Here is a 19,277-nt window from a genome sequence, read left to right as displayed (position 1 = left end):
CCTGGGAGTGGGCAATCAAGAATTCGCAGCCTGTTAACCCTTTCAATGCCAGATGAAGGAAAAAAAACAAAAAACCCACTAAAACAGGAAGTAATTTCTAATGAAGTTATAAGCGATCCAATCCAAGCAGGATGTTCTGCTATGGTCCGTGTCAGTACTGAGGATTCCTCTCTGGTGCTCTCACTCATACGGAGCTTGATTTAAGCAGGGAAAAAAACTGATGTTCATGACATCAGCGTCTGGAGCCGTTAGAAAAGGCATGACTTCATTATTCTTGAATAGCTCTGTTGAATGAATGAGGAAAAAAAACCCCAGAGTGCTTTGCTGCTGTTCATCACGTGCACTTGTGGCAGGAAGTTGGCACGTGCAGGGTGGGAGAAATACCACCGGGTTTAAGTCAAACTGCTGGCACCGACGAACCTCTCTGACCTGATGGAGGGGACGAAGTCAGCATCTTAGTCCAACTCTGCTGCCACAGGGTGGAGCGTGTGCTAGCGTGTGTGTTTGGGTTTTTTTGGGAGGCGGGTGGAGGGGTACATATGTGGAACGGGGTAAGGGTTAGAGGGGGTCACATCCTTGACGACAAATTTAACCACTTCCTGTCTCATAAACAATCCAGCGATAGTTTCTCCATCCAATCCCAGTGGAGTCTGTTTCCACGGCTACTGTTAATGCTCAGCTGTCAATATATAATTAAAAAAAGCTATTCCACAGCAGATGAATACCAACGTCCACAATAAAATGATGTCAGTTAATAAAAATGGTGGACGAGAAAAAAAAAAAAAATCAGACGTGTTGCGGGATGTCCTTGAGCCAAAGAGGGAATCCCAAGAACATCCGAGTAACAGTAAAAGCCCTGGTGAGAGAAAAAAACGTTTCCGTATGCGGCAGGTCTGTGCTGGTGCAAGCAACCTGCCTCCAGATGCTATCAAAGTGCACATTACATATATACACACAAACACAGTTACCACATATCACAGAACGGAGCGAGAGAGAGAGAGAGAGGAGGGGGGAGAGAGAGAGAGGAGGGGGGAGAGAGAAATGCATAGTGAGGAGAGAGATGGTGAGAAAGAACAACAGCGCGAGACTGAGCAGCGTCACTTCTGCCCTGAAGCCAGCACGCCGTGCGCCTGCGTCACACGTCTGGTTTGTTTATCAAAAAACAAGTAGGAGATCTCAGACAGCCAACAAACCTCTACTCTTTACACAGCTGCACTTTATTTGTCTCTTTTACTTTATTCTTTTTTTAAAGTTGGAAGCGCTCCTTTATCGGTAAGCAGCATCAGGCTGCATGCATGTGTGAACAAAAACCACGCACAGTCCACATCGTCACACATAATAATTCTATATCCAGAATCGATGTGAATGTGCGCCCACCTCACGTACACCTGCCAACATTTTGTTTTCCTTTTCAACTCAAGTCCAGCCTGACATGGTTCAGTGGAAAAGGAAACACTCCTGAGGTCATATTAACCTAACGTGTGCATTCACATGCAGACTGAATACTTTCATGACTGCACAGATTTCATTTTAATATCAAAATGTTTTAAAGTTGCCGTTTTTCTTCTCTCTGTTTTAACGCCGAGTGCCAAAATTCAACATTCAGTCAAAGCGTGCTGCTTCGCTGTTATTTCACTGACAACAAACTTTGGTGTAAACATTGATTTATATGCTAAATGTCTAAATTTATTTATGCCTAAGGATGGGAGAGGAAAAGCACATGTAGGACTTTACACTGGGTTTATAAAAACCACAAATCTGAATGATAAAGCTCATGAAAAGAAAGCAGATGTACATATCTGTGAATATTCAGAGCTTTAGTTTGATGTGTGCGTCAGCGCAGCCCTCTTGTCCACATTTGTTGCTCATAATGAAAACAGCGGTCCATCTCAGGAACCACGCGTCTTCATTTTAAAATATGTTGTAATTATTGATTTCAAATCATTCGTTTGAAATCAATTAGTTGTGATTAGTCGTCATTTGTGACAACTAATCACAAATGACTACTTTAGCCAACTAAAGGTGTAACAGTTGTTACAACGTGGTTTAAGCTGATCCAGTAAAATGAGAAGAAAAAGATCAAAGTTCAAACCTGCGTAACTCCTTTGTGTTACAATAGTGCTGAAAGCTGCAACTTATTACTTACTATTAAATTGATATAAAAGAAAAAAATATTACATTTTTAAATTGCCCATTTTCACACAAAAAAACCCAACTTGTGTTTAACTACAACAAATTGGCACTGATTTAAATCCAGTAAGTCAAAATAACCATTTTTAACCTTTTATTTCAATATGCTAAAAAAATTATTGTATACCTTACAGAAAATACATATGGTGACATTTGAAAATATATTTTTGTAAATATAGATGAAAAAAAATTCAGTAAAAAGATAATCACCAATTGTTTCTCAATTTTTATGCTAGACATACAAAAAGCATTTTGTCAGTTATGGTCAGTCAGCCATGTTTCCCCATTACAGTTACTTAATTACCCAGAATGTAACTGTGGCTGAACAAGTTCCAGATCCTATATGCATGCTTCAAAAGATGAAACAGACACTGAAAGGAAACACGTAGCAGTCCTTTAATATCTGAGATACCCTCATTAAAAAAAAATAAAATTATTGCTCGCAGCTCAAAACAGAGTTTACTTGAAAAAATGAGAGAATACGTGAGTCGGCTGCAGCTCGCTCAGGTTGCAGCTGGTCGTTTTATCCACCTGACCAACCTCACCCTTTGACTGACAATGGACATACACATGACAAGCCTTTGGAAATCCACATGCATGTTTCTGTTCATTCCTCTCCCTCTATTCATAATCGCAAGAGGGTGGAAAAATAAATATTTAGACTGAGTTGTTAGGCATTGTTGAAACATTTGCAGGGATGTTAGACATGAGAACCAAAAAAAAAAAAAACCCCAACTCAAACAGGAAATTACTCAACGAGGGCCCGGATATCGCGGGAACATTTTACTCTAGTGCATCATTGCTGTTCCCTTAGTCATAGCATTGTGAAAGCGCAGCGCTGTAGTCTTGAGACACCGAGGTGAGGTTCAAACACAAACACACGCAGGTTACAAAAGCAAATTTGACACATCAGATTTGACTTTTGGTGTAGAGCAAAAACATGTGATGGAGTGATGAAGGCAAACGGCCGGAGAGGAAACGACAGAAAAAAGAAGTTTTATACTTACAAGATGTGCGATGCGGGAAAGAAGGTGGTAGGAGAGGGGAAGGGGAAGCATGAGGACAAACAGGAGGAAGTTTGATTACAGAGAATGATGATGAAGATGATGAGTTTAAGATGAGTAGCGTGTCACCTGCGCGGCCTCTGCCTGGTCCAGCATTTCCTCAAACTCCTGGTAATCCTCATCATCGGGTTCAGTGCCAGACAGCCGAGCCGCTCGCGCCATGAAGTACGGAGGGAGCTCTCCGATGGCTGTGCCCGCACCCTGTTCATACATAGGCACATGTTTCATTCATGTTTATAGTTCTCATCATGTGATTTCATATCTTATTTTGCCAACACACGCTTCTGTTATGTCAAGCCATTAAATCTGCGATCAACAGAGCTTCTGGACAGATCTCTCAGATGTAGAGCGCATTTATTAGAAATGCATCTCAGGTTTATTATACTGTATTCAAGATCTGCGGTTAAGTGATGCCACAGCTTTAAATTTTGATTATGCCTCAAGACATCTGGCTGCAAAATGACTTTTGTTTGATTTCATGTTTTCCTTGCCTTCAGACGGTTAATAGACATGAAATATCAATATCCACTATCCAAAGCAGCTTGCGATGCTTGACGTCTGGGATTTGAGATCAGTGCGCTTAATGGGAATAAAACGGAAAGGATTTATGAGAAATAAATCTGGCAGATTATTAAACAATCATGGATACGTTAAACACGGGTCCAGGGTATGTGAAACTCCTGCACCGGCTCCTCCTCGCCAATCTGCAACCTTTTCAAGAAAATTTAAGATGTGCTAACAAATTTGGGGGAGAGGGAGTTCATCCAAGCAACCAGAATATCAATATCCGACAGCGACAATGAGCTTGTAGCCATAAAGCGCTGGAGCCTGTGTGATTGTAGGGAGCTTAACAGGAAGAAAGCGGAAGTGATTTGGGGGGGAAATAAATCCTCAGCACTTCAGTCGGTTCACCAAGTTCATCCACCAAAACATGAGAACGGGGTAGGAGTTCGGAGGGGGGAGAGAGCGGGTGAGGGCTACAGACTTAATTAACACAATGAAAACAGCCGCCAAGAAATGCTGCGTTTTTGGAGTTGCTCACAGCTCATTACTTTAATGTTTCCAGGCACAAAGGAAAAGTATGCACAAAGCCGGGGATAAGAAGATACAGTTAGTTTAAGTTTCAGTTACAGATGACAAATGGGTGATTTCGAGATTTACCACATCCCCGACACCCTTCAATGCACCGACAGCAACGAAAAGAAGGAAAAATCCTTTTGCACTTTGGTTGTCTCGCTGGAACACAAAACAACTTCTCCCCCAGAAGGATATAACTGACTAATCGCAGGCACATTACTTGTATGTTGCTGGATGGCTGGAGCCAGAAGATGATTAGTAGGTAGTTAGCAACCATGGCAGCAACAACAAGCCCAAACAATCATTCTCAAGAGGCGGTGCTATCCCCAAACCTGGCAAACTGAATCTTTAATCTGGACACCCTGTTCTCTTGTTAACACTGGAGTCTTTGATGAAATGTGCCAGTTTTTTTCCTCATAATGGAGATGTGTCTTAATCTCCCTGGCAGCTGCTCCATTCAGCAGCTCTGCCTCTGTGTGTGAGCATTGTGGCCGTGTGGGTTTGTGTAGGGGGCAGCGAAACACGTCTACCTGCACAGTGCCGCTCTTAAAGTGGACCGCCGAGCTTCTCTGTCCACCGAGCACAGAGAAGGAGACACAAAAAAGTGGGAAAGAGGACAGAGAAGGTAGTACTAGGAGGGGAATAACACGAGTCTCATCAGTGACGTATCCAGAAGGTGGGAGGCTGGGAGAAGGAGGGGAAATGTTGACACGGGCGTCGTGGGTGCGACAGGTGTTTCCAACTGAATCGCCGACAAGCCTCGGCCGAGGTCGTGCCAGGCTGAGGTTACAAAGGGGCAGTGGTTGGTTGGTAGTGGGTGGCTATGAATCCGAGGGGATTGGATAGCACCCCCCCCCCCCCCCCCCCCACCAACACGCACTTGGATATCGCTGCTCGTAACACGATGCTGCAGCTCGACTGGGAGCAAAATGCGACTCCATTTTGAAAACAGAAAAACGATGCTGGATCGGTGTGTATATATATATATATGGTAACATAAAGTGAAAGGTTAGGTTAATATTAAACTTCATCATAGCGAGGGACGTTTTAATGTTAAAGTGAAAACATTTACAAATGACTGTAAATGCATAATTATATAAAACAAAGTTAAATAATGAGAGGCAGTCTGAGCAGGGAGCAGGTCCTGCCTAGTTCCAGTAAAGCCTCATGTGATGAAGTCGTAACTGATAACACGCATTTCCCCCTCATCTCAGAACCTTCCACATTAAGAGGAAAAGGGAAATGGACAACAATGATAAAAGTCATCTAATGTGTCAGACGCCAAGTTCTCTATTCTCCGAATGTTCAGCTGTCACTGATAAAACGTAAACAAAAGCGGACATAATCGAGCGCGACTGTTGTGTTTTTGCACAAGCACAAGTTATCGTCAGTGATTTTATAAAAACTCAACCAGACCCACGCGTTCTGTAAGTGGACACCTGGTAATACGAGACTTCCCGTGTACCTCCAAGTGTTTGAAAAGGAGCTATTTTAATATAAAGAGTTAAAAATGTTTCTGATGTACATCTGAAAAAAAACTGTCATAGATTGAAAAAAGATGTTGGTCTTAGCAGCCACAGGGTTGGTTAGAGGTGTGAAACCATTGATGATGGTTAGGGGAAATTCACAGGAAGGAGTAGGGGTTTTCCAAGCAAATGAGTTATCAATGAATACATTTGCACCCAGTTTTAATGCACTTTTGGGCCGTTTCTGCTTTGAGTCTTTAGTGTGAACGGTAAAAAAAAAAAAAAAAAAAAAAAGGCAAGTTAATTAGCATAAATTAGCATAACCTTTGATATGGTCAGAATGGCGCCAAAGAGTTTAAATACTCTGTATTAGGATTCGATCTTCACCAAGGTAAGTTTTGAGCGTGCTGTCCTTAATCTTTAAAAGCATTCAGATTTTGGTACGATTCTGCGTAACGACACCCACAGAACACATTTACAAAGATGGTTTTTTCTTAGTTCATGAGAAACTGACATTTAGCAGATATGAGATATCCACCTGTAAGCATCACAAACACCGAACACTGCTACGAGCTGTGGCAAATATGAAAGGTTGCTGCAAACTGTGACCGAAACTGAACGATGGGAAACGATGACAGGAGCCGAACTCTGCAGGTTTTTAAAAGTATTCTCATCTATAATATCCACAGCTGGTGCCTGACGTGTAACACACACTCACCCACATACACGCTTCCAGACGGACTTTAGAGAGGATGGTCCAGAGTGAGACTTTTCCCTGGAGCGTCTCTGACCCCACAACTTCCACACCCACCTGCTCAGCACCAGAATCTGATGCTGGTGCTTCCTGCTGGGGACAAACTATTTGTTCTGGATACGGTGGCTCGGGGAAATCCACAGAGCCGCACTCGTAGGCTGCCAGGGTCACTGATGCTATGTGTGGTCCCTGGAAATAGAGAAAGACAGAGATAGAGGTGGAGAAGAAAGGAAGATAAAGTGAGAAGGAAAAAAAAGAAAAAAGAGTGGGAGTAAGTCTACCTGTTGGAAGGATATGAGTCAGAGAGGAAGACCCCTTGGTTATCAGCATAGACACTAATTGAGTCAAATACTGAGGAACAGGAAGGCAGTTATCCGTGGGCCAGTATCACTCCTGTATTTTATAAAGACGGGGAACGTTTGACTACAAATTAGCATGACGAGTGACTCTTCCTTCTTTCCTTGCTGTGTGAATTAAATATGCCATTAGGAAATGTTGAAAAGCAAAGATATGATCACGTTTGAGTTGGCCTTTCAAAGTAAAAGTGTCAGCAGCAGAGTGGAGGGCCCCACATGGAAACGATGAAAGGTGGAAACCAAAGCAGAGAAACCGTTTGGTGTGCACACACTCGACATCTCTGTACTTACTCACCCACCAAGTTTGGCAGCGCAAAAAGATGAACACATTTTGGGAACAGTTCAGGGTGACGTGTAAAAACCCCACTATACCGCGGGTGTGAAACGCGAGGCCTCGGGTCAGCCTGACTCCCGTCCAATCGATTCATTTTGCTCTTCTAACTGTATTTTCATCATCAGCTCCCCGTGGCCACTCATACTATACCACAGGAAGTAGATAATAGATGAAACATTAAAAGGCAGAAAAGTTATTTTTAATAAAAAACTTTCAGTTTTATAATTATGTATGACAGTCTGTATGTGAAAATGTAATTTCACACATTTCTTACAATGTATTTACTACAGCAGCATTTCTCTATCATGTACAGAAATAGCACGTGATTGCACATCGTTTTCTAATATTAAGATATCTTCAGTGTTAAATGTGCAAATAAACGTCTGTACAGTGAAAGAAAGGGGATTTTCATTGATCTGCCCACTAAAGATCAAAGTGGGCTGTATGTGGCCCACAATATCAAACGGGTTTGAGCAGAAAGGGCTTTGGATGGTGCACGGGTTTAACTTTGTACCAAAAAAACACAAAAATGAAAAAACGAAAATAAGATCAAAGTATTGGTTTGAAAAAACAAACAAAAAAAACAGCTCATTGGACGAGATAAACGACATTTAAAAAAACACTTTACTTGTTTTTTTGTTCCAGTAACTTTTACGGGGTTTGCTTTGTGATATTTAAAGAAACAAAAAGAAAGAAGCTCTGATGTGTTTTATTAACACAACAGTTTCTAAGCTCGTGACCAGCGTTTCCCACTGACAAGCAGATCAATACATCCAGTTAAGTGGAGCCATACCCGTACACGTGCAATTACAATAATTAAGTAATAATAATGAAGGAAAGAGAAGAGAAGTTGTGGATGTCCTCAGACAGTTTGTGACTGTTGCTGTTGCCCGACGGGAGCGATGGTATCTTTGGTCTGGTTTACATTTCTGCCTCAGTGAGGCTTACCGGAGTATAGAGAGGTGTCGGTGTGCATGTTCCTGCCCCCCAGCACCCATAATGCTCCTGTGGAGACTGAGAATTAAACTCAGTAATATCAAAACAAACATTCACCACATTTCTGTCAGGATGACATTTAATTTAAACAGAAGCAATTTAACGCAAAAGGCTCTTAATAAAAAATGATTCATGTGACTTTGTTAATCACTGTTTGAAATTAACGTGCTGTTCTGCCAATGCTCTGCTGGCTGAAGACAAAAAGAAATCCGGTTTTTAAAGTTTGCTATCTGAAAATGACACAGAAACACATGCTTGGTGGTTATCAGGAGGATGATAAGATCACCTGATCCAGTTTTATACAAACAGGAGAGGACGGGTAACTTTAAAAATGCAGTCAGTTACTTCATAGGTCACTAAGTGAACATTTTTTAAATAATAATATTCCCACTAATGTATGCACGTGTAATATAAAGCAAAACTTTTGCACTACCAGTTACTACCCAACCGTCTCTATAATACAAATAAAGACAAGCCCACGAGTAGGACGGTGTGACAAAGCAGCATGTATTTACAATGTGTGTGTGTGTAGGAAGGGTGCTCCCAGTGACGCACAGGGGCAGTTTGGCATCACGCAATGCAGCACAAAAGCAATCTGGCAAGCCCAGGGTGGGGGTGGAACTTCCGGAGCTGCATGGGACAAGGCAGGACAGGACAGAGTGGAACGTGGGAGGGCAGGAGAGCGGTGTGTGTGTGAGGCAACAGGAAGCTGCCATGTCTTCTCTAGGAACAGTGCCCTCCTCTTAGATGACACAGACTAACTCCTGAAACACAATGTTAGTCACACTAACACTTCACATCATCCTCCCAGGACTTGGAGGGAAGAAATGGCTGCTCATGCACTGCTTATCAAAGCAGAAGACAAATGAGGAAAATCTTTAGTGACCCAGAAAGAGAAGCCTAGAAACTCCCAGCACTGACCCAGTCAGACTGGATCCTCCCCTGGCTCATGTCCTGCCTCACTGACTCTCCAGTGGGATCATTCTGCCCTCAGATACTTAACACAACTTATGTGTGCAGACAAAGTCATCAAGCAAAATATTTTTGTGGACAGGAAAGAAAAAAATTCCTCTTGTTCACACCTCCCTGCTCGATCTTGGGTAACGTTTGTTTACCAAACACACACAGAAAGCCTGCCAATGGAGTGACTGCGAGCGTTGCGTGACTCCGAGAAGTCGTTCTCTCTCGCTCTCAGCCGTTGCTGTGTCACCGCTTCTCAGTTTACACAAAAGTCCAGTCCTCTCATGTTGTCCAGGTGATTCAATATTAATCTGCGGCCCAACCCACGACTGTCAGGGAGCTGCTCTCCGTCTCATTTGGCCTCTGACTCATTCATTCATTCATTCATTTTCATTCATTTATTTGTTCATTTCAGGCACAACAAAATACATATGTTGAACATAAAGTGCACAAAACAAAAAAAAAAACAAACAAAAATTACCTGAAAAGGAGTGGGATGAAGAAAACTTATTAAATCCCACCCCTATACTCACTCATCAACAAAAACAATAAGCTTCCCACAGCTACGCCCATCGTTGCAAAGCATCATACATAAACATACGTACATATATATCTACACACACATGGACATATATGTACATACATACACGCACACTTTTTTTTTTTTTTTTTTTTGAATATATACCAGCAATGGTAAGAGAAAAGACATTACAGAGCACACTAACACCATTATTGAGTATACTGTGACCAGACCAACTGTTTGTAGAGGAATTTAAATCTATGAATATTTTTGCATTGTTTCAGTTGTAAACTCAGACTGTTCCAGATTTTCACACCACATACAGACACACAAAAACCTTTACGGGTTGTTCGAATTCTGGGTAATTTGAATTTTCCGAAGCCTCTCACATTATAACCTCTTTCTCGAATTTCAAATATAGTTTGTAAATTTGCAGGTAGAAGTTTATTAAAAGCTTTGTATAAGATTATGGTTGTATTGTAATTAACCAGATCCTGGAATTTAAGTAACTTTGCCTGAAGAAAGAGTTTGTGAGTATGATCTAGATAACCAGCCTTGTGAATAATACGCAGTGCTCGTTTCTGTACTGTAACTAATGGATTAGTTGTATTTTTATATGTGTTTCCCCACACTTCCACACAATATGTGAAATATGGAAGAACCAGAGTACAGTACAGAGTACGAAGTGCATCTTTATCAAGGTATGGTTTCACTTTGTTCAAAACTGCGAGGCTTCTGGAAATTTTGGTTTTTATATGTCTGACGTGGGGTTTCCATGAAATTTTGTTATCAATTATGACTCCCAAAAATTTGTTTTCACTCACATTATCAATTGGTACACCTTCAATGATGATTGGTAATTCTATATTATATTTTAAATTACCAAAAAACATTGCTTTAGTTTTACTTATATTTAATGATAATTTATTTATATCCATCCATTTTTTTATTAATTTTAGCTCCCTGTTTACGGTCATTACAAGATCAGTATAACCATCGCTGCTGAAAAATATGTTGGTGTCATCTGCGAACAGTATGAGTTTAAGTACTTGAGAAACATCAAAAATATCATTTATGTACACATTGAAAAGTTTTGGTCCCAACACTGACCCTTGGGGAACACCACATGTAATACCAAGTTTCTCTGAATGGTAATGCCCTATGCTAACATATTGTTCCCGACCCGTTAGGTAACTTTTTAACCAGTTACCAGCTTTCCCTCGAATACCATATCTTTCCAATTTATCCAATAAAATTGAGTGATTGATTGTGTCAAAGGCCTTTTTGAGATCAACAAAAATACCAACTGCATATTTGTTTTTATCCAGTGCATTAGTACACATATGAACAAATAAGCATCAAATATGTCGACAGTAGAACATACACGGGAATTTTTGTTTTTCCCAAGAAAGCGTTCTTCTGTGCCGATCACTATTAACCTCCTAGGACCTGGCGTCCACATATGTGGACATCACATTTTGGGTTGTCTAGAGCAAAATACTAAACTTTGCTCTACAAGGGCCTGATATCCACTCACGAGGACATTATACTGCTGATGCTCTATCAAAATTTAAAGTGAATGTCCTCATATGTGGATCTCATGTTTCTCAGAAACAAAAGTCAGGTAAAAAAAAATAAAAATCGTTCATTCTTTGTTTTTACTTTCATCGGGTCCCAATCAGCCCAAATAGCAAAGAGAAATTAAAAATGCATGCCACGAAAGAGTTCGGGTCTTAGGAGGTTAAAAATGATAATACTAAATAAATAAATCTACCTCCTGGCCATGTTTGTTTTGACGTCTGCCCAATGCTGAAGATGTTTGCAGCCACCATATTACACATCGGTTCTGACAAAACTCCTTTCTCTGACACAATGGGATCCATACTGGAGACAACATTGCTGGCATTCCTGTGGTGACGTGCAGAAACCAGTGCCTGGGATCCCCACTCCTGTGTATGAGTACATCCACACAGACTGTGGACTCGCTTTGGATCTGGGGTGCGTGTCTGCATGCGTGGTGACCATATCATAAATATAGAGGGAGTGGGAGTGCACGGTCCAAACACAGAGCAAATGTCAAATGAAACAAAATATATCGGTGTGGGATTTTTTAAATCTAAAGTCAGTATGTGCAGTAGACCCTTTTTTACCCCTTATGCCAGTAACAAAGACACAAACTTCATTCTAAGTGGCAGATTTGGATATTTTTAGGAGCCCTTTGTTTGTTTGTTTTAATTGAATTCAAAGTCTTTATTGTCATGTACTTAGCACGTTATAAGAAACTATACAATAATATAAACAGACAGCCAGAGAATGATGACACCAACAGTCAGAGCACAGACACGAGTTCTGTAACTGTAACTCAGCTTAGTGTACATTTTTTGTGGAAATGAGCAAAGAACATCAAAATCAAACTCTAAGCCTGTCTGGAAACCTAACCATGATGACTTCAATGCAATGCAGCAAGTGAGAATGTAGTGGATTCTACATTTTACTCATTATGCATTCATAAATGAACAATAAAGTTTCATTATTTGTCACAGTGAATGACAACACTGTGCATTCCCTTTAGCACGCAGCGACACAACACAAGCACATTTGTCAGTTTGCAGATCATATATAAACACACATTATTCTCCTTCTCCTCCGTTTTTAGTATTTTTGTCCTAATTTTAAAATTGTTCACTATTAAATATCACAGTCCCTGATTTCAGATTCTTCTTTTCTTCTCACAAATCAAATATCAAATCATTGTTCCAGCCACCAGTCACAGAGTGGACTCCTTGTTAGTCTATAGTGGCAAATGCAGATGCTTTCGTGGCCCAAACAAGACATTAATGGGTGACCATAAACTGAGCACTTTTCAGTGCCCACGACCGCACGATAGTCCAGTCATTAACAGGTCACTGTGGTTGTTAAGGGCCATTTAAGAACATTAGACATGGTCCAGCCAGCATAACCTGCTCACCACTTCTTACAGTGGGAGCCTGCTGGAGGCAGCGCAGGACAAACATTAGAGGTTAGTTCGTTATGAAGAGGCCGTGGTCGGGATCTCTGAGGGAGGCAAGAGAGCTCGGGAGAGAGGCCAGTGATGGAGCAGGGAGACAGAGAGAGGAGTGGGTGGGAAATACACACACACACACACACACACATCCGTTTGGTTTCACCATAGGACTTTGTGTTGAGAAACACTCTGACATTAAATGTTCACTGGAATAAAGTTTAAACAGATAATCAGCTTCAATCATTTCAAATGATTTTAAATTAAATTTATAGTTAATACACTGAATTACATATATTTGCCAGGGTCCATATTTGTTGTTTTAAATCGATTACGGTTGAATGAGTTTTTTCTTCTAACGTCTGAGCAGCAAAACAAATGTTCAGAATGAAAAACGAGTCGAATTTGGCGCATTTTTGCTTTTGCACTTGAAATTAAATCACACTGAGGTAGCCAGTCAGTCAGCTCAGATTTAATGCACAGTGAAAACATTCAAGTACTGAACAACCCTAATAAGCTTTTTTTGTCCTTTTCACTTTTACTGTGATTCACAACAAGAGATTTAAGAATTTAGCCGATGAACAGAAAAATCTGTTGATGAAATTAAATATGAAATTTGACCTAAAGTAACCAAGTTTAGAGTCCAATGACAGAGCGTTTTTTAATTTGCAAAGATTTTTAACTGACTCATATCACAAGTATCATTGTTAGTGGAGAAATTGTAATTAATTTTTTATATTATATATTCCAAAGATTTTAAATAATCAGTTGCTCAAGTCCTAACCAAAATAAAAAAACCAAAAATGTATCTTTCATTCTCACAATCTACAAATATCACTAACACAGGAAAACAGACTCCTGGTACCCACAGAGAGTCCTTATCTGCAGAACGTGGAGTACGACTGAGCGCCGGCCCAACAGATCCACCTGAGGGTGCACGAATGAAAAGCACCGAGTGACCTTTATGAAAGAATTTCATAACAAAACTATGCTTGAAAAAAGCTCAACAACCACAGTCTGCCAGCAGAGCTCTGGTTTGGTCTGGTCAGGTTTGGCTTGTTCTGGGGTTTGTTGGTGCCATTCCAGACTGGCTACACACTAAGCCCACTTTGGCCCAGGATTTGCTTCCTGTGGCTGTGTGTGGGTGCGTGTGGGTGTGTGGCTGTGTGTGGGTGCGTGTGGGTGTGTGTGTTTCAGAACGAATAGTTGTTGTACTTAGTATTACCAGGACTCCTGGGGCCTCTAAGACACAGAGAGACGCATGCTTTGGATAGCTGAGGTGAGACAGTTAAGACGGAGAAGCCATTAGAAATACCACACACACACACACACACACACACACACACACACACACACAAAGCTCCCATTTACACATCTCTCTGGTATTCATTTTTGAAAAACTTTGGTGAAGATGAGTAAGTCACAAGATGTTTGGGCATATTTATGTCTCCAAACTAATGAAGGAAATGAATTACTTAAAAATCATGAATGAAAGTAATTGTGCTGCGTACTTTTCACAATTTTTTCTCCCATTTTTTTTTCCACAGGAAGTAAAAGTCTTGTTTGCAGTTATATTCCTGTTTCAGTCATTTCTGTAACAGCTGCAGTGTTACGTAGTAATTCTGCCTCTTCATCAGCGAGAGCATCAGAACCATGTGATAAAGGTTCTGACACACTGTCGAGATGTAGTTAAAAATGAATGGCTTTAAACTGAATTTAAGAGGCATTGCAATTAAAGGGAGAGATCCATTACTTCAGAGCAGCGGTGAGTCAACAGTACCTTTTCAAGAAATTGAACTCGATCCTGATGTGTCACCCATGTTCTGGTTCATGTGTATGCAAGGTATCAGTCGTCTCTTTGGCGAACAGAGAAATGACTGCTGGTCATGTATGAACATGTGTGGGTAAAGCCAAGTAACTTCTTTCAGGGCAAATTAAACCCCACGAATTAGAAGGTCACCTTTACAGCTTTCCCAGGAGCTCCCTCAGCTAATCAGTTCTCAAACAGCTTCGCTGGTGAAGTGACACAGCAAAACACACACACACACACACACACACACACAGATACTAGGAAAAAAAAGAAACAAGTAGTGGAAAATTCGACCAGGTCAGACTGCCGAGCAGCATGAATCACAACTCAAACAAAGCACCCAGGTTTCTGTCTAGGTGACGGTGAAGGTTTCCTATTGTTTGCTTCTGGCATTATAGCAGGACGCATCACTGTACCAGGCCCACAGTGGGCAGGAGAGTGAGCGCTGGGGCATCTCAGGAACACATGACCCAGTTATTAGCTCAGTACACTGACATGGCTTTATTAGCCCGAATTAGCGGAGAGCACTTAACTATACAACAGCAGCTGATCCAGAAAACTGTGCGACAGCGACAGCGACGACAATTCAGGGACAGTGTGTGGAAGCCACACTCACAGACCTGCTCAGAGCTTAGTGATAGTTGGCACTAATTAAAGCTGTGCTCCTGGTAATTGCCCACAGACAAAAGTTAATTTTAGGAGGGTTGCTGGGGAAACTCTGTATATTCTGCACAAACCTCCTGTGCAACCTATAATTTAGCAATCCTAAAAGAATCTCAATATAGAAAACTACAGAATGTTCATTTATTTAGACGATCCGCTGGTTTTATTTATTCACATTGTTCGAAACACAAATGATAAGTCGTATACAAACACGTTTTGTTTGTTGTTGACTCATTTATCCTCCTAACTGCTGAAATGTATGCACGTGTTTGCACCTCTCACTCACAAGTCCACTCAAAGTAAAGAAGCTGCAAAAAAAGACGACCCGAGCTGTTATTATGTAAACAGAAATGTGCGCAGCTTCGATTATAATGACTTTAATTCATTGTTTCTGTTGACTTAACATGGAGCGCAACAATTTTCATGCTGCCCATAATGACTTAATGGCAACAGTCATTACTGAAAGTAATTTAATGGTGGATGACTCAGATGAGCTCTCTTCTAAAATATTTACGACGTTCCCCGCTTTCTGTGCTAACCCCGTCTCAGTTAGGACTCACACAGCAGTGACATGACTCGTCACTCATAACTTAAAGCTGGTCCCGCTCATCACAGCGATCGCCACAGTCGTTTCGGTGGACGTGTGCACAGGTGCAGGACTTATAGTGTACACACACGTGCACTTTTTGTAACGCCTTTGCGGCCGCTTTCATAGTCTGTATTGTGAGCACCCACCCACGACCTCCTTTCTCAGAGCAGCTGGATAAAGTACACTTGATGATGTGCCAAGTGTGCCTTTCCCCCTTTTCTACGGCTGAGTTGCAGCTTTTTATCTTTCTCCATTAACCAGTGCTGAACGACGCACAAAGATCTCCCACAGTCTCAGCAGGACGCAAACACAGAGCGGAGACACGGGGTAGCAATTCGCCATGTCAGAAAACAGAGGAGCTGCCACTTCTGTTCTGGTTTCATTGACTGGGTTGGTTTGCCTATACAGGCTCAGTACCCCCCCCTGCTGGAGCCTCCGTGCTGTTTTCACAATGTTGACTGCTTCCCGCCAATTTCTAAGGAAGTAGCCTAATAATATATGATGTGGAGTCATTTATTTCCAGCTAATCTATTAGCAGTTTAGGACCGGTATATCAACGTAAGCTCACCTCTTAGACTTCCTACATCAGAGTGAACACTGTGGCTGAGGGGAAAAAATGTAACAGTTACTGCAGGAGAAATAATTATAAAAAAGAAAAGTTACAGAAAGCTCAGTGTCATGTGTGAGGTCACGTGAAAGCAGCGCTGAAAGGGACCTCGAGGGTATTTAAACTTTGAAGGAGTCACATTTTTCTACAAATTTACATAAAGATACTAAATAATGCACTTTTTACAGTTTTTGGTTCATTATGTGCAATCATGTGCTTTTTAACTGTTGGCTGCTCATATATACACGACACTGTTAAACATTTGTTAAGTAAATAAACAGATCAGTGTCCAGTTTATTCTTTACAGAGACCATTTTTAACATTAACATTACACTTTTCAGCAGGATCATTCGTGTGAATATGTGAGGAAGCTACAATGCTTTACAATGTGGGGTTTTTTTAAACCACAAAACTGGATAAAAAATTACAACTCTATTGTGAATTCGTGTGATTTTTGCTGCCTTATAGACATGTTAAGGCCACTTGCACCATCTACTGACACTGAATAAAAACAAACTCGTACCGTATTTCCTAACAACAAATCCTGATGGTCAGTTTTACTCGTCCGATCCCCCAACGCTGTTTTGAAACAGCAGGAAAGTATTGTTCGTAAAAAATCTGAATTTCAATGTTTAGATTCAAATTTGAAGTAAAGTAATCTGAGCTCTGGCATACAATTAGTTTTATCATCTGCATCTAACAACGATTTAATTACTGAATCATTTTAAACTATAAAGGACAGAAAATATCTAAAAATGTCTAAAATTCCTTAAGTGGCATCATCCTTGATTTCATCTTTTTAAACAACAGTATAAATGTAAGTGTCAGAGAACCACCCGAGTAAATGTCACACTTTTTACAAGCTGAATACATATTTGTCAGCGTTTTCTTTAAATAATGTTTAATATCCATCAATATCCTTTCATAAAATCGTTGATCTATCAGCTCGGCACAGTCGCAGGAAGCACCTCTGTTACAAGCGGTGGTGTGTTTCCCAAATGTTGACTTGGTAGTGATGAACATCGAGAGCTCCTGAAGATGAACTTCAGTTTTGCCTTTTTAACTTGTCATTCCAGCTTATGAACACAATGGAAAGTAGGCCCAGAAGGGTCAATCAGCATGTGCTGGACTTAAAAGTTTGTGGAGACATCTTAGCGAGTGCTTTGCACTTGACCCACTTACAATCACTGACCCAGACCCAGTTCCTAAAAACAGAACAAGAAGCCTGCTAGCTTTCTCCACTGCTCACTTACCACTTGTCAAAAATATTTTTTCAGGACCCAGAAATCTAGAAAATCACAGAGTAATCTACGCGGCTCATTTAGCAGCGCTTCTACAGAAAAGAAGATGTATAATTATAATTCTCCAAGGCCACTTTTGTACTTTTTGGATTGGCCAACACCTATCAAAATTTGGATACGAGGCAATGACACAAATGAGTCGTCAAATAAGACATCTTTTGGCAAATCTCTGTTTGTGTGGGTTTGATTATTCTTGCCTGACCACGATGTTTTTTGTCAGTAAGGAGCACTTCCTTCCTACGGTGAAACACTAAATGCTTAAAAGTAATTCTGTTCAAACTATTTTTATTAGAAATTCTGTACATTTTTTTTTTTTAAGTCATGAAGTTCTTTGATTAAAAATCCCAGTATCAGCTCTCGAGCAACAGTATGAGTCAAATCTCTATAAAAATGCACAAGAGCCGCTCCAGCAAGGATCATCAAGTTCTGTCATGAACCCAGTGACACCACCGCCTGCAGTAACGGCCATGCTCACTAGATGGTGACATCTTACTGGCAAAGAAAGTGAGCCGGACCACTATCGGACTAAAAAAAACCAAAGGAACGCCTCTCAAATTACATTTCAGAGCACCAGAGTTGGCTTTTAAAAACAGCAGCATGGAGGACACGCACTTCAAAGTTTCCAGTTCAGCTCCACTGGGTCAGGGCACAAGAGTGTGACGGTGGACTCCCTGATGACAGATGGACTGAGAGTAGTCAAACAAGCAGATGTTTGGGGACCCTGCTCTCGTCAGCGCTAGAGACGCAAAAGCCAACATGCCTGGCACTAGATTAAAAAGAGAGATGAAGAGAAAACGGGGAGTGTGCGGAGAGGAGAGGCACAAAAAAGAAAGTAAGAAGAGGGAGTGACAGAAAGTGAGAGTGAGCCTCACAGTAGGGAGCAGGAAAGTGGGGAGAAAGGAAAGAGAAAGAGCTCAGATCGGGGGAGGGAGAGTGTTTTTATCCTCATGTGCACTCAGTCAGAGGGTCACTGAGTGCGATTGTTCCTGGACTGCCTGTCAAAACAGCGTGGCTACCAAAGCGCCTATTCACTGTGAAACGCAGACGCACGCAAACCCACATTAGCACACTCACGCATGCGTGTGCAAGCGTGCAAGTGCACATGGAGCCTCCAAAATCTCTTTATCAGTGCTCTTATTAAAAGCAGCATCAAACCCAGCTTTTTTAAGACCTGCGTCACAGCACCACCATCATCCATCGGCTCTGAGCCCTGTCACAGGCATGCATAGACAAGTGAATAACTGCAGCGTGAAAGAGTGAACACTCATACAAAATGCCGTCTTACCAGATAAAGGAGGAAAGTGTGCAAGCCAGTGCCAAGACCCACAGAGGAGAGGATGCCCAGACCGACCCAGTAGGCACACCACAGCGTCTTCTTCTCCATGTAGCACACATACTGCAGAGGCCAGAGAGAGGGACGGTCAACCACATGGCAGAGACACATGCACAGAGTGTGAAGAAAACAAGAAAAGGGGAAGGGGAGGGAGGGGGGTGTGCACAGTGTGAGCAAGGAAGGGACAGAGTGAGAGGAGGTGAGAGCAAAAGTGTGTGAAACAGAGGGTCCTCTAAAGGCTGGGAAAAGAAAGAGG

General features: G+C 41.4%; 1 protein-coding gene across 2 annotated transcripts in view; it reads right to left on the bottom strand.

Moving 5' to 3' along the window:
• LOC100690150 (vacuole membrane protein 1) overlaps positions 1-19,277 on the bottom strand; it is a 51,771-nt gene that overhangs the window by 25,274 nt on the left and 7,220 nt on the right. For both annotated transcript variants that reach the window (XM_005463009.4, XM_013265974.3), the window contains 3 exons: positions 18,974-19,084; positions 6,516-6,740; positions 3,324-3,455 (listed from right to left, as the gene is read on the bottom strand). In XM_005463009.4, coding sequence (XP_005463066.1) covers positions 3,324-3,455; positions 6,516-6,740; positions 18,974-19,084 — 468 coding nt within the window. The remainder of the gene's footprint in view (positions 1-3,323; positions 3,456-6,515; positions 6,741-18,973; positions 19,085-19,277) is intronic.

This window comes from Oreochromis niloticus, linkage group LG10, assembly GCF_001858045.2.
Source record: "Oreochromis niloticus isolate F11D_XX linkage group LG10, O_niloticus_UMD_NMBU, whole genome shotgun sequence".
Taxonomy (NCBI): domain Eukaryota; kingdom Metazoa; phylum Chordata; class Actinopteri; order Cichliformes; family Cichlidae; genus Oreochromis; species Oreochromis niloticus.
This window is presented reverse-complemented; position numbering and strand designations above follow the sequence as displayed.